The sequence below is a fragment of the Haemaphysalis longicornis genome, unplaced genomic scaffold (genome assembly GCF_048455015.1).
Source record: "Haemaphysalis longicornis isolate Haplotype H1 unplaced genomic scaffold, Haemaphysalis longicornis Haplotype H1 scaffold_304, whole genome shotgun sequence".
In the NCBI taxonomy this organism is placed as follows: Eukaryota; Metazoa; Arthropoda; class Arachnida; order Ixodida; family Ixodidae; genus Haemaphysalis; species Haemaphysalis longicornis.
The window spans coordinates 17583-40849 of record NW_027526338.1 but is presented as its reverse complement, the minus strand read 5'-3'; the positions used below and the strand labels follow the sequence as shown (position 1 = coordinate 40849).

The window sequence follows — 23267 nt, the reverse complement described above, 5'->3', positions numbered from 1 at the left end:
AATTTCCAAATATTTTAAAAAGAAACATGCGTGACAGCCCCAAGTCTGCCCGACTGACAGCTCGCCTCGCGCGCCTCTTACCGCAGTCAAACTGCCGCGTTGTTTTGCGGGCCAATGGGAAGCGACGAAATTATTGCTGTTTTTGTCCCATTGGCCAGTGTGGCCCACGTGACACAAAGGCAACTAGGGTGCCGCCATCTTGGTTTGTAGCGCCGCCGCGCCGCTCCGTGTGTGTCTAGCGTTTGATTTCATTTCGCGGTGCGGTATTCGCTGCGTTCGTCGTTGGTGCTGGCGAAAAGAACCACTTGCTGCTGCTGTTGTGTTGGGGGTGAAAATTTGCGGCTCCTTCTCTTGTGCTGCTAGGTTGTTTGCCCTGGAGTCGGCTCTGTTCCCGCGGTTGTTTGCGGAGGAATCACGAAGGTGTCTCGCTGGATACCGACGCTAGTCCGCGGCTGCTGCTTTGACAACGGCCATGCCAGTCCGTAAACAAGGTGGTAAGATCATTTCAGTTGTAGGCTTAATATATCCTCCGATTAATCGTGCCCGCACTGCGTGAGAGCAGAGCGCCGTCCGACCGACTCCACCGGAGAGCTTTGCGGGTTTTCCTCCGCCCTCTCCCGCCTAGAGTCTCCGATTTGTCACTCGCCAGGAAAAAAAGCAAAAAAGAAAAGGGAAACACGCTTCCGTGCCGCAGGATTTGTTGTGCTCAGCTCGGAGGAGGAGGCTGCGTGGTTTGTGCCGTGTTTCCACCTGTGTCTCCACGATGCACCTCGACAGTGAGGCTCTCTCGTGTGCGCGATACCATTGCAAAGCCAGCGGATAACAGCCGACGTCCAGCGAACATGGGTCAGTAGCGGCGGAATGCACACGCTTGCGCTCGCTGCCGAATCCGCGGCCCGAGCAGTGGTTGCGCGCGTCCGGAGGTTGCGGCTTATCGCCGAGTGATGCTGCTGCCTTAGCTGCCGCTCGCTGTCGCATCGTGTACGCGCTCAGGTGGTCGGTGATAGCGAAGGCGGCGGAGATAGGCGCGGTTGGAGCGCGACTAATCGGTCGCGCACGGCGCCCGACGTGCTCGGTGGGCGCGCCTCTGCCGACGCCTATGCGGGCAGCGACGGAATGTCAAACGGCCTTCGCAGTGGTCACAGGAGGTGGGGATGACGGGGTTTACGCTCGACTCTTGGTCTGCTGCCACCGCTGTGAAATGTGTGGCGGTTGGTTGCGGCATGAGCGCGTCTCGCGCCGATCGAATGGCACTGACGCATGCTGATCGCGGAGCATGTGTCAAAATTGTTTCCAGCGCTGTAGTGGGGCGTACGTGGTCGTACGCGTTCGGAAATGCTGTAACGGATGTTTCTGGTAGAGAAATAGTGTCGTGTCGTCGTTTGGGGTTCGTTGTAAACTGACCACGGACACTGAAACGCACGTCCTGCATGAGCGCTCTTGCACGGTGAATCACACGAGCAAGCCGCGGGGGCTGACATCTGCGGGCTCGGACAGCTATTTTATTATTGCTCGTTACACTACAGTTCTCCACAAGTAATGTACCGACTGTTAGTGTAACTTGCGGCATTTGTCTTGCTTCGATTTTTTTTAGTGACCAGAAGGGTGTACCTAAAAGCAAATTTTGCGTCATCCTTTCTAGCGTAACTCTAGATAAATTATTTTGCGGAATTAAAGAAAAATCAATTAATAAGGCGGAAATATTGTGTCTGCGTTCCGACGAAAATTAGAAGCATGTACATATGTTAGCGTTTACATGGCCAGATACCGACATGATGCTTTTAGCTTTTTTTTTTGCTACTTTTGGTTCAGACCTATTCAACCACCACGCAGGCCGCGAAAAATAAAAGCGTCGTTGTCGCTTCAGCACACTATGGGAAATGCGTTGAAATGCCGGTGTTGTCGGTAACCATTGTACCGGGGTTGAATAAAAATACTAAACAAACAAAAAACAACCTCGAAATTAAGCGGATAGTGGAATATAAAAATCGGCAAAAACTTTGCAAAAGTCATGCACAACAGTCTTTGACCGTGTGTTACCTCACGTCCGACAACAGCTGTCAAGGCCTTCATCTTGGCTCATTTCCTAAAGTTGCTGTCCAGTCTCAAATTTTGTGATTTTAGAGATAAAAAAAAATAATTTGAGCCTGACTCAAAGTTTTGTGACCACCATTCTCCAAGTTTAGATTGTTTATTGCCACTAAGTTTGTGTTGCCTCCAGGGACGTAGCCAGAGGGGGACATTTAGGAGTTCGAACCCCTCTTGAAATTTTTTTTCTAGGTACAGCATGCTCCTTATGGCAAAACTGCTCACTTCGCGTACCCCCTAGTCTCCCATCAGTAAGAATTCTGGCTACGGCCTTGGTTACTACTTGAGAAAAAACCAGCCGATCTTTAGTGCGTGTTCACTTGTTCTTGCCACTGGTTTGGTGGTCTTGGGTAGGTTGGGACAGTGTAAGTGTGATCCCAGTGCATTCAGGTCTTGTCTGGGTATTCCCCTCGGCGTTTGCAGTTTGGGGTGGAGTGCCTGCAAAGATGCAAGTAGTGTGGTGGGATATGAACACGTGTGTGTGGTGTGATATCCTCTAACTGCTGCAACATAATGCTGTCAGAGCTGATGGAGCAAAATGAAGACAAGGATGAATGACATGGTGAGGGACTGCATTGGGAGTGGATGATGGAAACATTACGTTCATCTAAAGGTTCGTGGGCACAAACGTTCTCAACGAAATGTTAGTTTTAACATTCAGAGTTGTTCTTTTGGGGACCAGTACTTTTTCTGGTACTTTTTGCCCCGAATAAGGCCTGCCGAGGGCTGATTTCACTACCCAGCAATTGCTTAGATATCGATGAGCAGATTTACTCCATGCTGGGAGTGCCAGATGTGAAATTTCACTTGCATATCAGGAGTGTGCCGAATCGGTATTTTTGCCCATGTGCCCTGCCCTTAAATTGCGTACAAGCTGTGACAAACAAAATCACTTTAGTTCGAAAGGGAGTGCAACTGGGCAAATTTAAATGGAAACTTTACTGTGTTGACATTAATCTAAAACCCACTTGTGTAAACAACTCGGTTGCATCTTCCACGTGGAGCGCTTTTGTTAAGCCTGTTCTACATGGGGCGAACTTCGCCTGCGAATTCGCAGTTGCGGCGCCGCCCGTGTGGCAGAACAATTTATTTTCCGTCTTTTCACTGCTGCAACATATTGCCAAATGCTAAGCGGCGTTCACAAGAGAAGTTAGACTCTTCCAAACATTTGGAAATTCGCCACAGCACCAGGAATAGATCGTTTTGGTGCACGAGCGGCGCCGCAGCTGCGAATTCGCAAGTGAAATTCGCCCCATGTAGAACGGGCTTTACTCAAGCCAGAGCTTTCACGCAAAAGCACTATGGCAGGGCATTTGTGAAACTGGCAGATTAGCGTAACCAAGGAACTTTGCCTTGAATGGAAAGGCGTTTGAAACAGTTTGCATTCAAGCAATACCTTGCTGCTGCCAGCCTGTTAGTATGACGCCCTAGCTCTGCTGAACGCGCTGCTGGAGCATATGGCAAGAGGGTGTGTCTCTGTCGCGAAGGAACAGTCGGATCGTGATACCACTGCTATACGGGATTTTGAGTACTGTAATGTGTGTTGTGCTGAGCCTCCTTGCCCATGGCGTCACACTTGCCTCAATTGCGTCGTTTCCTTCACGTTAATGGTGCAGAGGCCCACCGGGCCCTGGAGCTGTTGGAGGAGTACCACAGCCGGCTGAGCAAGCCACAGGACAAGCAGCTGCGCAACGCCATCGAGCGGGTCATCCGCATCTTCAAGAGCCGCCTCTTCCAGGCTCTGCTCGGTGGGTTCCCTTTGTCCTGCTTTTCCCGTCCTGATTCACCCTTCCTCTCCGATGTTCTTACCCGCTGTGCAGGTCTGCTGTTTTGTTTATTTTTTTGGCACTTGAGAGGCCTCAAAATGTAACATCGTGCAGCTACAATGGTGTAGGCAAACACAGTTGTGTTGTAAGAGCTGTTGAAGGCTTTGTTTTCAGATTTGGCAAGATTGGGGCGGATAATGGGAAGTTATGGTGAGCCCAAATGTAGGAAGAAGTCACGAGATAATTATGGCCTGCAACAAGAGTGAACAAATCAAGTCAAAAGAAAAACAATAGAAACGAGTCATTGCATTCATCTGTCCATTTAGAGAATCCAAGCAAAGGCCGATACGTCACTTCGCTGAGCTGCCATTGGTTGTTGCCTTCGCCTGATGCAAGCAGATTATTCAAAAACACAAACCTTACAGATGGTTCTGCGCGTCCTTGCTGCAAGTGGTTCTGTGTCTTTGGTCATTGCTTGTGCTCACCGAAGATAATTAAAAATGAGTTTTCTGTGAGCAAACGGAGATGGTGGGTGGGAGAGGGGACTCAGTCCAGGTACCCTTAAGCCTTGACTGCAGTCAGGATGCGGGCGACCATAGACTGCGAGCGCAGTGCCAACACATTTTTCCTATACATTGTATTCACTGGCTTGGAACGCATGCAGGCAACCATGTGAGTGCGCCGTCACTGGTTACGTCGGGCTCCGCGGGAGGGCGGTACTTGTCCATGCTAAGCACATGATGTGTGTTGGACGTTCCAAACTCTACCCTGCCGAATGCAAAGTAATGACTTGACTTCAATGTGAGTGCGATTAATAACATCTCTGTTGACACCACCATTGAGAATCGGCGGTTTTAAACGAAGCAGCCGACACACGCCGGTGGTTTTTTTTTCTGCGGTGTGCGAGCGCAGTGGCACAAGCCGCGCCATGTCCATGGCGCTTCGGCCATGTCTGTGGCCGTTTCCTGTGTGGCCAAGCGAAGAAATTGACAGTTAAACTCCTTAGTGAAGACCATCCATACACCTCCATTGCTGGTGTCAGAGGCACGTTCTTTATTTACAAACAGGGCATTTGTCTATATGTGTGGAAGATATTCAGAACACTGGTGGGAATATTCTATCGTTCAAAAGGACTAACAGTTTTACACGTGTTTGTTGCCCCCGCTTAAAGGAACAGTGAAGGCAGCGTACTACTTTGCCTTATTTGAAAGATTTGTAATGTCATGGCCGGTCAAGCCAAGGCCGGGAGCAAAGGGATCCATTGCAACGGTGCGTGATGCACTGCTCATGCACGACACCTGTCTTTTTCTGTGGGGCACACCATCGCGCACACAATCTTCCAGGCCGTCAGCAAGTCTCAAACAGTGGAGTCTCATCACCTGGCATGAGAGAGGGAGTTAGCTGGAGTTGCTTTTCTGGCCACACGTCCCAACCTTACATATGTAGCTGTGATTGGCCGCCAAAGTCATTGATCTGCATTGGAACATGTGCGACCTAAGGTTTACGGTAACCCTGCTCACCTGGATTGCTCAGACCACACATTCGTTCTATGAACCTCACTAGCTGTCGCTCCCTATCACTTTCTGGCTGCCATAAGCTGAGGCTGTTCCAGCAGAGTTTCAGCTCTGCCATTCCATACTGTTCTTGGCACAGGTATTTCGGGAACTTAGCCGAGCACTGGATTTTTTTTATTTATTGATCGTGATACTCACAGCGCCAATGCTGGCTTTACAATGGGTGGGAGACACACAGACACGCACACAAACAACACTGAGTGCAGGTCTGTACAAAGCAAAAGCAAATAGTAACAACCGAAGTAACATGAACTGTTATACAACGGTGAGCAAAGACAGCATACAATATTGAAATGAATCACCTTATCTGCAGGCATGCAGTGAAAGCTTCACTCAACGTAAAACACACCTCCTACTGAGGTTTGATTATTCTAGTCCGATATGGACCTTGGACAAAAGACATTTTAAACAGATTTCTTCTGCATGAAATTTCTTTTACTTGAAGTGAATGATCCCTTCTGGATGAGATTTTATCTGGCTTTTGTAAGTAACGGTCGCAGCTTATTCTTGTTTTTGAGTGAAATATGCTGTGAAAAAGCTTCAGTCAGAGCATTTATCTGCGGTCATGCAAAGATTGCCATCCCAGAGAATTTTTCGCCTGGGGCACACTGAAATTCCTAGTATAGTCGTTGCAAACAAAATGAACAGACCTAATGCGATACTTGGGCGCAGCAGCAGTGTGCTGAGGTTCTCGTGGGTTCTCTCACTCATGGGTTCTCTCGCTGTCACTCACTCTCGCTCTCACTCTCAATCGTGGGTTCTCTCGACGGCAGCTATGGTGAGCCTCTGCGGGGTGGCACGAAGTGCGTCTCGGGAAGGGACCACAAACTGCGTCTTAAAGTGAACGCACATCATAGTCACGCACACGTCCCCCTCACGTTTTTGCCCCAGCGTCGCGACGTCGAGCGCCTCATGCGGCCATAGCATACTGCCCCCTCCCCTCCCCCACTGCACACTTCGCAGAGCACTGGCTCACGCCGCCACGGCGAACCGCCCTCCTCTCCCAATTTCGCGACACTCTCCTCATTTGCTTTCTTTCATCGTTCACTTTTTCTTTCACTCTTCGGTCCAGGCCATCGTTCACTTGGTTACGCCGAAAATCGGCTCAGCCCAGAGATGGCCGCCAAAAGGCTGCGCGCTAAAACACCAAGATATTTATGCTAATTTACCAAGGTAATATCTTTTCCATGTTAACATAGGTATATGCCTCAAGCGCTGCCTGTATGGGTACCACTGAAATCCTCCTAGCGGCTCATTTCAAAAGTAGCTGCGGGAGACTCTGGCCCGCTCCCCATTGTTCCCACTGCTTTTGCAAACGTTCACGACTGAGATTTGCCATTTGTATGCCCTGGAAATACATATTTATGTGGAGCAGTCACTCTGTTTGCAAATGCGGCGTATTTACGAGAATGTAAACGTTTCTGACGCAGCCTTAGTGTAGTACATTCGGGCTGTAAAAGCGTTAGAAGTGGAGGCCGGCGTTGCGAAACCAATATATGCCTGGAGCTGATTGTATTGCATTGCCGTGAAATCTACTAACAGTGTCTTCATAAGCAGCGTTTCCTCAGGTGGTCATGCTACGGCTGTACACTACGATGTAAATGGGCTTTGTGTGTGTGTGTGCTTACATAATCTAGCGGAGCACTCATTCCTGACAGCATGCCAGTTATGCTTGCCAGTATTAAACCTCAGATATTGATCACTACCCTGGACAAGCCAATGGGGCATAAATTTCATAAACACTCTGTGAAAGTACGATGAATAATGCAACATATACCAGGAATCTGCACACGACAAAAAATTTAATGCCGGGCCATCTTGTCGTTAGATGAGCTCTCGCAAAAATTGATTGTTTCATTTATCCTCTGCGAGCAGCGCTGAGACGGGCTAATAGAGTAATCCACGTCCGCGACTGAACTATTCTTTGAACCATTGCCATATGACACAAGGAACCTGCAGAATCTAGCACAAACTGAAATCACGGAGCCTTATCAGATACCACACTCTTCCAATGACAGCTTTTATCGCTTGTGCACTGCCTACCTTGTATTGTTAAGAAAATGCGTCTGCTGAGTGATCAGCCATTCGTTGAAGTCGAAAAGCAAAAAGGGAAGTAAACTCGCAGCTTGTGTGTATGATTACTAAAACGTTCATTCCTGGATTTTGTTCCACAATTGAACACAACAATAATTAAGTGTCCCCCACCCCGCCCGCCCGCCCCCTTCATATCTTGCGAAATAGCAATGCATTTCGCATCATCTAGTTGGTCTAATGAGACCTACCTGGCTTAAATTTAGACGAACTTTAGAATTTCCAAACTAAACTGGGTTTTTTCATTTCCTTTTGAACTATTCTGTTTCTTCTGGACTTGCAGACCATATATTTTTTTGTGGTTTCATTCACCCACCTTGGTTCTTGTTATAAGGCATGAGTGGGCACATATTTAACGACGCACAGCCTTTGAATATACTTAACATTTTCGCGTGGCTTATATTCCCATAAAAGGCACAAGTTATTGTCATGTATTGGCTAATCACATCCACGACGCATATTTGTCTACGCTGTACATATTCGAAACAAAGCCGCATTTGTTGTCCATTCTGCAAAATGAAACCAACCTCTCATTGTGCTAATATCAGAACTAAACGAGGCGACAAAACAAATTCACGGAAGCTTGCACTCATGCGCAACACTTGAATGGCGAAGCTGTTGTAAGTGATCATTGACGGACACAGAGTAGGGTTTAGTATAGTTGTGGTGTCATGGTTGAAGTCGGTGGCATGCCTTTTCAATGACCATATGTTGAGCAAGGCCAGAGTGAGCTCGTCATTTTGGTCGTCATTTTCGTACGCAACTCTGCATGCACAATTTAGTGTCGCTAGCGGATGCTTTGCACGCTGAGCCTCTCGAAGTGTGGCCTCTTCCTCGGCCGTGCAAACTATCCGCGGCCGGGCTATGTGGAGCCGATGATCACGTACAGCAGCTTTGACATTCGTCGTGGCTCTTCTATGGTACAGAGCATGCACACGACATCACGAGGACGAACGAACGAAGGGTGTACACTTTGACATGTCTTTCTCATGCCGAGCAAGTGTTGCCATGATCCGGCGAATGCTGGAGTTTTTTTCGCGGCCAATGTTGGCCAGTCTCCCTAAGTGGGTATGCGTAGCTTGACGAATGTGTGCTCGAGGCACGCGTGCACGAACGCTCGACATTGTCTTGTTATTTTTAAGTGCAGACACCATACACAAATGATTTGCTCAACGGCTTTGCTGTCAGTAGAATTTACTTGTGGCTGACGTGTTTGGAGGTGACAGTGGTAATGATATGCTACCGTTGCTGACGCCCGTAAGAGCGGCCAAGAAGCGTGCAGAGCCGCCTTCCCGGGTAGCTCTTGTTGGTGTTCGAGCACTGTACCAAGATGCAGCTGTTTTTTGAAGTGCCGAAAACATGCTATTTGCTTACAGATGCCAGCATGATAATTTGTTTAGGGTGCGAAAAGGCAAAGAGAAGTGAAAGAGACCCGAAACGCTGCATGAGCTCCTATGAGCCATGCAGTGCTCATCCTGTTAATGCCGCGGAGAAGCGGTGGCAGGCGGCACAGCGATCGTGAAGCTCGAGGTGTATAGGTGTGAGCATTTTTCTTTTTTGTAAAACTCATACAGACAGTTTTGTCCGAATTAATGCTCTTACCCATTTCATGCACCATTCCGAAAACCTATTTGGGTCATGTGTCGAGAATTTACAGTTATCTTGATTTTTAACGACCCTGTACAGAGCACCATCATCAGCGGAGAGTTGCATAGACGAATTAATGCTGGCAGTCACATCATTCGTATAAATGGAAAAAAAGCAACAGGCCCAGAAAGGAGCCCTGAGGCACCCCTCAAGTAACATCCATATCTTGCGACGTTTCGCCACCCATGATGACTTTGCTTTCTGTTCTACAGATACTCCTTGATCCAGTGAATAACAGCGCTATAAATATACCAGGAAAGCTTTTCAATTAACAAAGAATGAGAAACAACATCAGAAATTTTTTTATATCAAGGAAAACACAAGGAATGGAAAAACCATTGTCCAGCACACAAGGAAAATCATGTACGAATTCAGCAAGCTGAGCGACACACGAGAACCGTTGGCGAAAACCATGCTGCACCGGAGTCAACAAAGAAAAAGCATTTAAATGATTGGCGGCAGCAGAGATAAGAACATGCTCAAGAATTTTGCAAACTACGCGTGTTAGTGACCCCGGCCGATAATTTGATGGAAACAATCGAGGGCCATTCCTGTGAATAGGCGCTGTAGGCGTGAGTAGGCACTGTAGGACACCATGCGGCTGGACGCGAAGGGAAACAGAGGTGTGCCAGTGGCCATAGGCGATCTTTACAGCAGCAGAAGTTCTTTTTTCTCCACTATAAATGCTACGAGTGACGTTTCATTTCCTACTGATACAGGCACAGAGGACAGCGTACGTGCTGCAAATTCTGTGGACCTCACTCCTGTGCTTGTGTGCCATCTGCAAGCAGTCAACAGCACTTAGGTACCAGTCTACAGGGAGGGGTCGGTACCTGTCAGCCTGGATCTCCGACACACTTTTAAAGGAATTTTCCTTGTCTACAACGTCAGAAACCGAACATGAGATCTAAAATGTACATTTTCACTTTTCGCTCCTAGTTGATGAGGCAGGCAAGAAAATCCTTGACTCAACGAAAGGCTGTACATCTACCACTTCTCCAACATATGCTCCAAGTAGCAATCCGCCTCTTTCACAAGGCTACTGCGCATGCGCGTGGCGGAGGAGGCCGTAAACAGTGTGGCAGGGGTCGGCCGGTCAACTCCGTGGTGACCCCTCTGACCCCAAAGCATGCGAGTGGGTTCGGCCCCCACCAAGCAAACGGAATGCAGTGCGTTTTAAGAATGCGACTTCTAGGCAAACCATAACATGAAGGGGAAATTGTTGTTTCTGTCGACACGCGCCAAACCCGAAACAGGAGTGAACAAGTCTGGAGCGGTCTGTCATGGCACGTACCATGCATAAACGCCTTGTTCTGCATCTCGCCATAGTCACACCAGGCCGACGCACCGCTGGAAACAACCAACTGGTATGCCGAATCCCGAGATCGCTTCGTAATAATACGCCGACGACGGCACTAACACACCGGCCGACCAAAAGTCGACATACACAACAGGCCCGCCGACTGAAGACAACCAGTTGGCCCGACAATATTCATGCCGCGATGAATGTGTGTCTATATAGTGTTCTTTCGCAGAACGAGATAACCCTCGTAAGGTTAATCAAGCGAAAATCACTTCACACTATGTATGCTATTTGTAGTTCGACTACCGACGCGTCGCTGACTTCGCTCGAGTGAAGCTACATATGCGTGCATGGATGGCACGCTCGTAGAAAATATGAGGCATTCTAAGGCCAGAAGGAAAGTTACTCAAGTTAATCTAGGAAGCCAGAAATCAAAATCAACCAAAGTTTCTATCTTAAAGCGGGAAACAAATGTACGTGAAACACTTCATTTCGACGTCTGCTAGCGAGCTAAGATTTGCGATCGTATCGAGCACTGACACGAAAATTTTATGTTACACTTTTATTGCTTTTATCGATGCTTAATGACCTGGTGAACCTGAAACAGCACTTCAAATACTTCAGCGCGCAATAGTTAATTACATTGAACGGCCTGAAAATCGTTTGTTTCAAATTCCCGCGCTTTCATCCCGAACGGCGCATATGACAGACTCCCTGCCTGACCTCACCGCTTTGTGCGGACGTCAACGGCGCCCGCTTGAGAGGGTGTTGCACCCGCTCGCCGCTCATGGAGCCGCGCGCATGAAGTGGCGTCACGAGCTTTTGACGAGTGCTGCCACATCACTTCTTTTGGCTCTCACTGGATGATGTCACGCTGATGTCCATTTGCTGAGTGCCGCTCCGTGCGCTGCTCTGTCGGCGCGATAAATGAGATCCAATTAAACTATGTTCTTCGCGTCGCAGGCCACTCATATTTCACCCAGGGTATTCTGTTGAGTGAAGGAAGCGAACTGTGCAATAATATTAACGCCGACAATTGGTGTCAGTGCTCCTTTAAGTAGCGCAGTCGCTGGGTGTCAGCTATTCGTGGCGGCTTGAGGGAGGCTTAGGGTACAAGCGCTATTTAACGAATGATCAGTTTCTGTGCCAGCAATAGTATAATGCAGCATATTCACAGTGGTGCACAATGTGAAAAGCTGAGCCTAAATTTGGTGTACGCAGCATTCGGGAAAAGTGGGGTGCGTCGCCGCGGCCGAGAGGTCTAAAACGTCAGAGACGGGCGGCAATATGCTCAGTAGTGAGGGTTTGAATCGTGCCGGAATTTTTTTTGTCAGTTTTTTTAGCATGCTTGCAGAAATTGGTACCTTTTCTTTTTCAGCGCAATCTGCACTCAGCCGTTCACAACTGGGAAATATTTTGATCCCAATGATGCGGAGCTAGCTATTTGAGTAGAAAAGTAGGTACTGTGTGCCACATTGTTTTCTTCGCTCGTCGTCTTCCCGCTGTTTACACGGAATGAACGGATACCAATTTTTCGAACTGACAGTTCTTCTAGAGAAGAAAGTGCAACGAGGGTGAAAAGTGTGGTTACGAATAAAAATGTGCCATAAAAAGAAATTTTCTGATATACGTTGGGGCTTGGGTTGCTTATGATTGGCTGCTTCGGTCGAAATGCTGCTAAAAGTAACCTGCACGTGCATGTATGCTTGTTGCGGTGATAAAGAAAGAGGCAGAAAAAAAAAGAACTAAGTGACATTGTCAACAATCTTTACACCGAAGCCACACAGCAGTGTGCGATGTCACCTGACTTTCCACACCTGAAGCAACAACGCTTCTCAAATTGGCATCGCTTTTGCTAGAGCAAAGGTTTTTGTCTGTTAGTGGGTCATAGCCCTCTGGCCACAAGGTGGAATTATTCAGTGCTACCTGACTGAGTGCGTAAGCCCTGTGGAAGAAAGAAGTCCCAAGCCACAGCAAAAGAAAGAATAACTCTATTTACATTAGGCCGCTATGAATGTACACTGTTTCGGATCATCCTCATCTTCCTTCTCTTCCTTTCTGTCGGCCCCTTGGTCCATCCTCCTCTTCCTCTGGGCAATTTCTATTCACCCGTGAACAAAATGTAACAAGCTCTCTCATTCAATTTATCCATTCATTCCATTGACATTCTCGGGTATGCTGTTATCGGTAAATGCTCAAAGGGCAGCTTAGCTATGGCTCTAGACAGTTAGCATGTAGCCATAACGACATTCATGCAGCAGGATGGCCTTTGCACTCACTCGTGTTTCCGTTGGCTGTCGTGGGATGACATGGCACACTGATGTGGTGTTCCACCTGTTCCTGTGACGGCCCTGTGGACACCATTGTAGCGGTCCTGTCCTTGATTTAGACATCTGTGTTATGGGCTGTGATATGCTGCACACGAATGAGCCAGTTTGTTGCTAGATAGATCTTAAGGGCCCAGGCCAGTAACCACATGCAAACACATGGCTTGTGCACACGTGTAAGGTTGGCCAAGAATGATTAGGATCTGTGCATCGTATTTTGAGAGTATGTGGGTTTGTTTGGTTGCCTGCCCGCTTCCTTCACAACGCAGTAGGTGGAAAGTGGGTACGGGGCTGGATTTGCTTCTGGCTTGATGTGGCATGGCCCTGGAAGGTTGCAAGAATAGAGATATGGTGTTTGCTTGACATTTTTTTAAGGCTGGAGATTTAAGCACTTGCTGCCCTTGAACAATTGTAGGGGGGGAAACTTGGTTACTACATAGATTCAGCGACATCGCAGAGCAAGTGTCTTAGCCAAACGGAGTGCTCAGCCCTTGACTCCACTGTTTCTGTTCAGATGCTTTAAAATGGGGCTAAATTGCAACTTGAAAACGATCGTGCTTTTAGTAGCCCCCACACTGTTTGTAAAGATTACAATGGGATAGATCAGTGGCATCTTGCCCACATTGCGGGAATGGGATTCAACTGTCACATTTGACTCTTTCATACGTGCAGAAAGTCTGCAAACTTTTTTAGCAACACTGATGTAGTTTGAGTTTTGCAGCTCGTTTTAAACTGGCAAATGAATCTCTTTAAAGCACTGCAAGTTATTGGCCGGTTCACCGAAAGCTTCCACAGGCTGCAGAAACTGCTTTAATGTTCTTGGTAATGATTGACCAAGTTATATTGCAACACTGCCAACTTCTAGCGTGCCGGTAGTATTTTCTTGTTTCTTGTGAAAGCAGTGTTGTACTTTTACCTTGTCTATCCAGCTTCTGTACATGCAGAAGGTTAGCTAATGGCAGTTTGTTGTATGGCATACAAAACTACACATACCGTAAAATCCCGAGAGATGCCCCACCCCCGAAAGATAACCCACCCCTGTTTTTGGCACGATTTTCTAGTTTTTCAAAAACAAGCCACCCCAAACCAAAAATAAGGTAACCCACCCCTGACAATAGCATCATCCCAGCCGGGGATGACGCCCGCGGAAACGAAGTTAGCTAGCATGGGTATGGTGCGATAACAGGTCACAGGAAGCTGAAACCCGGCTGCGATAACAGGTCACAGGATCTAAACATAACATGTGCACGTTTAGGTTGGCAATGCAGCCCGCACACATGTAGAACTATAGCGAAATCCCGAACCCGAAGCGCGACCACCACGCATCTTTGAACATTTCTCAACTTTTTTTTACTGCACACAAAAAGTTAGCCCACGTCACATTTTCACTCGATTTGCTCTCGATCTCAGGTGGGCTATCTCTCGACATATTACGGTAATACAATCCCAATTCATGAAGGAATTGGAGCAGGGGGCCATGGTGTGGACCAGTTGTCTCATACCTGTTAGCTGAGGCTCAGCTGTCACGAGTGCCTCTTTTGTTCAGGCCCTTTTGCAGCCATCACAAGTTAATTGTTCGGTCGGTGAGTGATGTGTTTGAAAGGACGAATACTTATCAAGTGGGATGTGAGAAAAAAAAAATGGATAGAAGTGCCACACGATTGTTTTGATGAAATCAGCAGATTTATTCAACAAGAACAACTGCATAGTGAATTTAAATTTGCCAGGGAAGTTTTGAGTGATTGTGAGCTACTGTTTATAAAGGGATCCAATGAAAACTAGCTTTTCTTTTTTATTGTTGAGTGGCCAGGTGCTCTGTACCAAGGTTCGGAAGAAATGTTAGGAAGCTGGAGTGGGCCAACTTATTGAAGAACTAAAAGGGAAAAAAAACAAACAAACTATGTGAACCTTTCCTGTAACCTTACTAGTCTAACCCTAATATTTGATTCAAAGGTTTTAGTACATCATTGTATAAATAAGTCAGTGACTCACCACTTAATTCAGAACAAGCCTAATGCCCATTTCCTGTGCTTACCACTTATTCTGTTGCTTTTTGTTACCACGTTATTGCCTGCTGGCCTAAAGCTACTGTGTAAAAAATTGTAAGCAGCCCATGATACAGTGTAAAATGTTAACTTGGACACCTCCAGTTTTCTGCTACATGGTGGACAACGCGCAATCCTGTTTCTTGTTTATTTTCATCGCTGTTTCTCACGTGAAGCGATGTTTTCTAAAGAAACCGTCTTTCATTGCACCTTTCAGACATCCAGGAGTTCTACGAAATCACACTCCTGGATGACAGCAAAAGTATCCAGCAGAAAACCGCCGAGACACTGCAGATAGCCTGCAAGTGGGAGAACAGCCCTCCCATCACGGGAACACATTCCAACAGCACAGAGGTGAGTGGGCGGGTTCTGTCTTGCGCTGCTTCAATGCTACTGCGGTTTGTGACGTTGCCGCAAGTCACCCATGGTCGTCTGTGTCCCTGCTCATGAGGCTTCGAGTTCAAGTAGGCAACTGATAGATTCGTTAGAGGGTAAAAGGTGATGGGATTAAAGGAGTACTGACACGAAATTTCTGTGTTACGTTTTTTTTGTTGCTATGGGTGCCTACCAGCCCACTAATCTTAGAATGGCACATTATACGGCCGATCACAGTGTAAACAATCATTTATGGCGTCGTTTAATCATGCCAGTTTCAATTTCGACAAAACCAACATCGAGCGGCCGCCGTGACGTCATCCTTCTTGTCGCACCGCTGCCGGTCTGGATGCGTGCAAGAGCGAGCGCATGCACGCATTCTGACACGTCGGGGTCTTCACCATCACCAGGGGCCGGGCGATCTTTGGGGTCTTTTAGTAAATTGAATAATTCACCCCTAAAGGGGGCTGGGCGATGTTTCGGGGGTGGGCGTTCGCTCGGAACTTTATGGTGATCAGAAATGCTGCTAAAGGTGTAGAAGGACAAAGAAAGTGTCAAGACGTTATTCCGATTCCTCGGCATTTGAGCTCAACGATGAGTTCTTACTCCCCATGTCCCAACACATTGTACTCCGTGCCATCCATCGTGTTGCCTATGCAGCTCTTTCTAAATGATCTGCAAACCATTCGGTCAGGGAGCGACTTCCGCGCTGATGACACCTATGCATAAACTGTGGAAAGTGGCGGTCGCTGCAGGCGGCCACCGGACGTCCTTGGCTTGTTGTCCACTATTCAGTCGCTAAGTTTTGCGCAGGCGATCCTCAAATGCTTTGATTAGTACTACGGCCAGTGGCTGCAGCAGTGAAGCCGCGCCACCCGGGATGACCACCAAGTCGGATTCGCCATTGCACGTGGCCCACTTAACTAGCTGTGATGCAGCCCTGCAATAAATCAACGACCAGCAAGTTTGGTCGCATGGAAAGGGCACCGGGTCGTCGATCCCAAAAAAAGTGGGATTCACTCCAACATCAATGACTCGTTCATGAAGCCTTTTTCATTGCACAGGGCAATCACGTTGCTAGAGCCTTGGGCAAAGCTTTCCCTCTTGAATAATATTGTGAAAGGAGGGAGCTTCCTGCCATGAGCGGTGCTCACCAGCACAACCTTCGGTGTCAGCGCTCGTTACCATGGGTCAGAAGCCTCACTTTAATCTCCCCTGTTTCAGCACAGCAGCATTGGACGTCATAACGAACCGAATGGGGGTTTTGTCAGCGCTACCAATGCCTCCCATCATATACCCGTGTTTTTGATGCAGGCTGATGATGTACTGCTCAAACTCCAGCATTTGATGCTTGGCTTTCTTGGGCAGTGTCTGGCAAATGGAGGTTTGCCATCATAGCATGAAGCCCTTTCTGTCGCTGCACCCACGATAGTGAACCCTTAAACTGCACCCGTGACAGTCAAGAGGCACCCGCGAGCGTGGCGGCTTTTATCTGGATATGCTCGGTTGTCGTTGGTAGCGGTCTGGCGTGCAGCTCCCAGACAGCTCAGCAACCTTGCGCTCAAGTTTGGGATAGCTGCAATCTGTCCAGGAAGCAATGTTTTCTTTGAATTGCTGCTTGACGCGAGGCATTGCTTTTTGCTTTGCCAATAGCGCACACTTTTCTTCACCGTGCCAAATTCCCGTTGCGCCAACAAGTTGCCAAGAACTTCCGCATATGAGATCACCTTTTTCTTAAAGGAGTACTGACACGAAATTTTCGTGTTACGTTTTTTTCGCTGCTATGCGTGCCTACCAGCCCACTAATCATAGAATGACAGATTAGATGGTCGAGCGCAGCGTAAACATTCATTTACGGCGTCGTTTATTCGTGCCAGTTTCGGTTTCGACTGAAAAACGCCGAGCGGCCGCCATAACAGGATGTATCACATGACGTCACCATTCTTGCCGCATCGCTGCCTCTCTGGAAGCGCGCGCGCGCGCCCAGACCGGCCGAGGTCTTCGCCGTCCCCACAGGCCCGGGCAGCATGACGTCAGTCCCAAAACCATGACGTGTACACACGCCCGAGCAGCACGCGCCAACCACAGCCAGCGCGTCGGCTTTGTCACGGAAGCCCCGACGTCGGCAGTTTGGGGCAAGTAGCACATGATGTCATGTCGGCCCGCTCTGGGCTTTCTCGTGCGGGCGAAGATTAAAATGGATTTTAAATATGTTTCGCTGAACTGTTGCTGTTGAAACTTGCTGGGAGATATCTCCTGATAAAAAGGAAGCGTTTTACATAGTTATCACAGCTCTTTGAAATTTCGTGTCAGTACTCCTTTAAGGCTGCACTAAACTGCTGTCAACGGCAGTGTCTGATTCGAATCATCGGTGCTGCTAACAGCTGACTGTCATGAGAGTGTACTTTGAGTCCCCAGTGCGAAATTGGGAGTGTTCTTGCTGGCACATAAGCCAACCTAGAAAGAGCCAAAGGAACTATGGGACATGAGCACGTTATTGACATTTAGCGGAAATAGACGGTCATGTGAATTCATGCACTCAGCATTTTTTTTTACGTGTCTATTAGCAGATCTCAGAGTGATTTTCAGTTTTATGAGGCACTGTTATGAACCTGGTTTGTGGGGCCAATCAATTGTTTCACACGTTGTAGAATGCAGGTATATCACATACCGTAATGTGTGGGAATGTACTTTCTGAGGAACCCCTGCAAAAAATTTTCTTTTGGTCTGGTATTCATTTCTAATATATCTGTCAAGCTCCCTAAATAATGTTTTTGTTCTTTGAATTGTTTTCAACTTCTGATATGATGCATTTACTGCCGCTAACTGCTCCAGAATAAACAAATTCACCCCACCTCCTCGAAGGGAATCGTGAGGAAATGCGAATGCATTTCTTTTGCGCGAGAGTGCGCGGAATTTATAATTAATGAGGAGACGGTGATTTGTAGCGTAACCATTTATTTAACACCACGCGGGAGCTCCGGCGAGCTCCTGCGATGCGAGCGCCCTCACATGCCCGAGCGCGCTCCTCCTCTCCACTCACTCGCTGCTGATCCGCCCGCACCACCTGCTCCGGTTGCTAGGGGAGGGGAGGAGCGTGCGTGCTCGCAGCTGTTGCTATGGGAGAGGGGGTGAGAGCGGAGGGATAACACCTGCGGGCGCGTGGACGCCGCACGCCGCCTGACATGGCTCGACTAAGAAATGCATTCGCATTTAAAAAAATTTCTGCTCTAAGGACTGCTGCCAGTAAACTTTCGGCTATATTAGCCCTGCAGTAGTAAGGTATTGTTGTGAACTAATGTTTAATGTTAATATAGCTTGGCAGCCATTTGTGTTCTTGAGCCTGTCAGGGCTCATTCAATTGTACACTGAAAGGCACTTTGGCATGCTTATTACATTTTAGCCTCATTCGGAGTTTTCAGCTGCTTACCATACACACGTAAGTGTGAAGAAAATTACATGACCGCATCTGGGTGCCATTGAAGACTGCAGAAAAAATGTCGTTGATCCCTCTTCCATAGGAACGGGCCAAGCACGGAAGTGAAATGTACCTTCACAGGAGCAGTTCAATGTTCATTGTGCATTGATATGAACTTGCACATCACTATTTATATTTTGTCGGTATGGCACCGTTAGACGCGTCAACCTTAGACACAGGATTGCACGCGCCGGAGCATTGCGTAAATCCGACTGAAACCACAGGCCCTCGCGAACTGTCCGTACGAACGAAACCAAGCGGGTTGTCAGCGAATCGTTTGGTGAACACACAGTCTGCTACAGCGAAAGGAGCAGCGGACCGTGTCACGAGCGTGACATTCGCAAGTCGGCGTCGTTGCCTTACAGGCTGCGCTGCAGCTTACGCTGCGCATCCACCGTACACGTAGGCGCTGGCATCGAGGCGCCAACTGTCGGTGCTCAATAGCGTCATGATGAACTACTTCGCTTCGCCTCGCCTAGACGGCAGCACCATCTGAAAGGAAGGATATAAGGCGCGTTCATCGTCCTATTTATGCATCTGTCCATAGCGCAGTTGGGAGCGCGTTTCGTGCCCCCCGTTGCGGTGAAAGAGTTCGTGGCTCGAATCCCAGCGCAGCTGCGTCGAATGAAGTTTTTCTGGCGATGTCATTTCCGTGACGGATATGACGTCAGTGAGATCTTGGTGGACCCCGGCATAAAACACTTTCGTGCTAAAACAAATGAGCTGGCGTTGGGCTTTTATGCATGGCAAGACTGCATCCCCGAGGTGGCTTGCTGGCTGGCTGGCCAATGGATCACGTGCACACACACGTGACGTTAGAGGAAGAGGCATGAAACACTGAGACTGTTGACACGTGCATTTAGGTGATGGGAGAACGCACATGGGACATAGCAGGAGTACGCTCACAGTGCCAGACTGCACTGCATCACATTGCACAGAACGGTGATCGAATCAGCATAACCTGGTGTGACGTCACCACACGGCACTTGCCGATTTTGTTCGGTGAGTCCTTAGTGCTAGTGCGGGGGGTCGTGTCGCCATTGAGCCGGCGTCGGTGAGGCTCCCTGCGCCCACTTGATGGTGACCTTAGCTGTGGTAGCGTATCAAACGGCCGCAGTGTAAATCCAAGCTCCAGGGGGTGCTGCTGCTTTTGTCTTGAGTCTAGGGGGGCTCAAGCCAGGGATTTACCGATGCGCTCAGTTGCCTCATCCTCTGGGCCCGTGAAGACTTGCCCGCTCGATAACAGGTACCCACTGGGTCCTGGTCTCATCGCAGACCTGGCGCTTAGCTTGCCGTCTCTCTGAACAGTTGAACGACCTTGAATACAGGTGCCTGCAGACTGCTTGGTCCCAAAGCGATCCCTGGAAATCACGAGTTGCTGTTGTTGTTCCTTCGAGTAAGGCTCGTACCCAATCAAGGAACCAGCCAATCATCAGAGGTTGGAGAAAGGAAAAAAATATTTAAGGAAGCTTGCACTCACACGCAAGACTTGAATGGTGAAGCTGTTGTAGCTGATCATTGACGGACACAAAGTTGAGTTTTAGTATCGTTGTGGTGTTGTGGTTGGTGTTGGCAGCATGGCATTTCAATGACCTTATGCTGAGCAAGGCCAGAGTGAGCTCGTTGTTTTGGTCGACGTTTTCGTGCGCCACTCTGCAAGCGCGACTTGTTGTCTCTAGCAGATGCTTTGCACGCCGAGCCTATCAAAGAAGAGTAGCCTCTCTCCCCTCGACCGTGCGAACTAACCGCGGCTGGGCCAATGATCACCGACAGCAGCTTCGACATTCAAGTCGCGGCTCTTCTACGGTACAGAGTGCATGCGCACGACGACATGAGGCCGAGCGAATGAGGGGCGTACGCTATGACGTGTCTTTCTCGCTTTGTTACGTCTTTTTTCGTTATGATGTGCACTAGAGGCACGCGTGCACGAGCTCTCGGGACTTTTTTTTGTATTTTTAACTGCAGACACCATACTCAAATGATTTGCTCAACAGCTTCGCTGTTAAAAATGTCTTATCTACTTTCGGTGCACTGTATAAGGATAATTAAAAGTGGTTGGAAAACATTTTAGACCAATAAACAAGCAAAAACAATAGCTGTATAATTCAAAGTGAGAGTAAGCAATGCCAAATTTAATGCGAATCCATTATAAGTGTTTTTAGTAAAACTAAGGAGGGTAGAGCAAACATTTTGGCAGCAGAACCTTGTCTCTGAAGCACCGAATGAAAGTTCCTCACGCATTTTCTCTTCCTCATTTCTCCCAGCGCTACCACCCCCTACGCTCGCTGCCCAAAAGGATGATGACGATGAATTGGTGGCAGATGCAGAAATTCAGAGATCGTTGCTTATGATGGTTGTTATGGCAAACCTTGCTGGTGATGGTTGTGTGGCAGCACCATCAATCATCACAGTCCTCTAAATCTGTTGGGTGATCATGTAAATTTCATTGGTGCGAGTGTTAAATTGCTACCATGCCACACATTTACCATCGCCTATTGTTAAACAATTCATTTGGGTTGATCTTTGCCTCAGGTGTTAGCCAAGAACACATTGGCACTCTCACCAGGAGTACTATGGCAAACGAAGACATGCACAGCCTTCTCAAAGTTTTTGTCTGCTCCCTCTTTGATGTCTAGGCTGCCACATCAAGTTAGCAAGCAGCAACACTTTACCGTTTGCAGTCGTGAACTTTTACCCGCTCTCCGGCTGTTCTGGTCCGCAACAATTTTGGCAGTTTCTGGTGCTGTGAAGAAAAACACAAAATGTGCTAGAAAACCTCACGAGATATTTATTTTTTCTCTTGCATTCAGCTTGAAACTCCTTTACCGATATTTGAGCAAGCATGCGAAACTGCTCGAAGCATTCTCCTGGCGGTGAGGCCAGGGTTGTTAGTGCAGGATTTGCAGAAAATTACCATTTCCGTCCTGTCCGGTTTTGTTTTAAACACAGCTGCAAACAGCAAAGTCCTTGCAGCTTCGGCGTGGGAGCTTGAAGACAAAAATGGCTTGTTCCAAAATAGCCTTTCCTTGCAGACGGGTCCCACTTTTTGGATCGAGCCTTCAGATCACCCACCAGTTGTTGGATGAGGTTGCGGTGACACTGCAGGTTTCGCTGCTCTTTTACCGCGTGAATCTGCAGCTGCGTGTGCCACCAAATAAAACTATTGACAATGGAAACCTGTAGATGCCAGGAAAAAGAGAAAGGTCTTTCGCCACCTATTCATTGTCCTTCGACAAAATGCATAGCTCACAGAGTAGTGACCTGTACGGTGCTGTCTCCACCGTCGTCGTGGCCTTCATCACTCGTTTCTGTCGAATCACCGTCATCACTAACTGATGGAGGCACGCAATTCTCTCCCTCACTAAAGTCATCATTTCTTTCGCTAAGTGCACCACTGTGGAACACACGTGATGAGAAAGCAGCCATGCTGCTCAATGAATAGTGCACGCATGAAAATGCTCTGGAATCCAGAAGGCCCGTGTAAAACGTGCTGCACCCTAGTGCAAAAGAAGAAGACTTCAACAACCTAAGTTCACTTATCCCTCAAGAGATGGCGCATCATGTATACAAAGAATGAGGGAGCATCGCATTGAGAAAGGCCACGAAATTTAGCCTTGAACATCCAAGTCGGGCGTGGCCCGACAGCGGGCCGCTATGGCTGTGTTGCGTTGCCGGGCAGAGCTCGACAACGGACCGCAAAGGATTGAGCTTCCTGGATCAGGGAACAAACTTGAGTAGAAGACGTCCTAGTTCAAATTAAGAAGAAGAAATGGACTTGGGCTGGCCATGTAGTGACCACCAGGGTAACAGAGTGGCTACCGAGATGGCTCTAGAAGGGGAGAGTTATTATGTCGATGGAGGGAAGAAATAGGGAAATTTGTAGACAAAGAATGCATTTGGGGCAGTGGAGGACAGGGGCAGGTGGAGGTCAATGGGAGAGGCCTTCGTACTGCAGTGGACCCAAATAGGCTGTGAATGATGGTAGTTATGATAAATGAAAGCTGCCGACGAGGCCAGCCAAGCAGGTGCAAATGCATTCTGATGGATGTGGCGCTCGGGTATCTTCTTTTCTCTCACACATGAGACTGCTGTCGACATGACTGTTGCTCAGAACAAATAATGAAAATTCTCTAACCATTTAGATGAATTTACTTTAAAATGGTTTTTATATGTATGGTTAGAGGGGACCAAAAATACATGTAAAATCACAACTGTCACACTCGAGACTCGAGAGCATGGTTGGTTACGGTTGCTGAAGACCGCACAGGCAATCCCAAACATGCTTACTTGATGGATGCGTTGCTGTGAACTCACAGGCAATGTACAAGGAGCTGTCGGTTGGCCATGCAATGCCATTAGAGCTCATTTTTAATACTAAAAAAAAAAAAAAAAAGAAAAGTTGGCATGCTAGTACAAAACTTGCCCTCTGAATTTGTGGAATCCCACATAAAATGCACCTAGGAAATTCTATTGGCTGAAAATCCTAAAGGCTGTGGTTGGCTGAAAAGTTTCTAATTTGGCCTGAATCAAAAGCACGATCACAGTCAGGTCATGCTTCCTGGGAGCAGAGGCT

The 23267-nt window shown here is 48.0% G+C and overlaps 1 protein-coding gene across 1 annotated transcript; it reads left to right on the top strand.

Annotated features, from left to right (window-relative positions):
• Window positions 1-198: 198 nt before the first annotated feature.
• On the top strand, window positions 199-15239 carry LOC144177770 (disks large 1 tumor suppressor protein-like; the record flags this gene model as incomplete). Its single annotated transcript, XM_077705341.1, has 4 exons — window positions 199-494; window positions 695-846; window positions 3705-3836; window positions 15059-15239. Coding segments are annotated over exons 2-4 (317 nt in total), but the record flags the coding sequence as incomplete, so codon positions are not given.
• Window positions 15240-23267: the final 8028 nt, after the last annotated feature.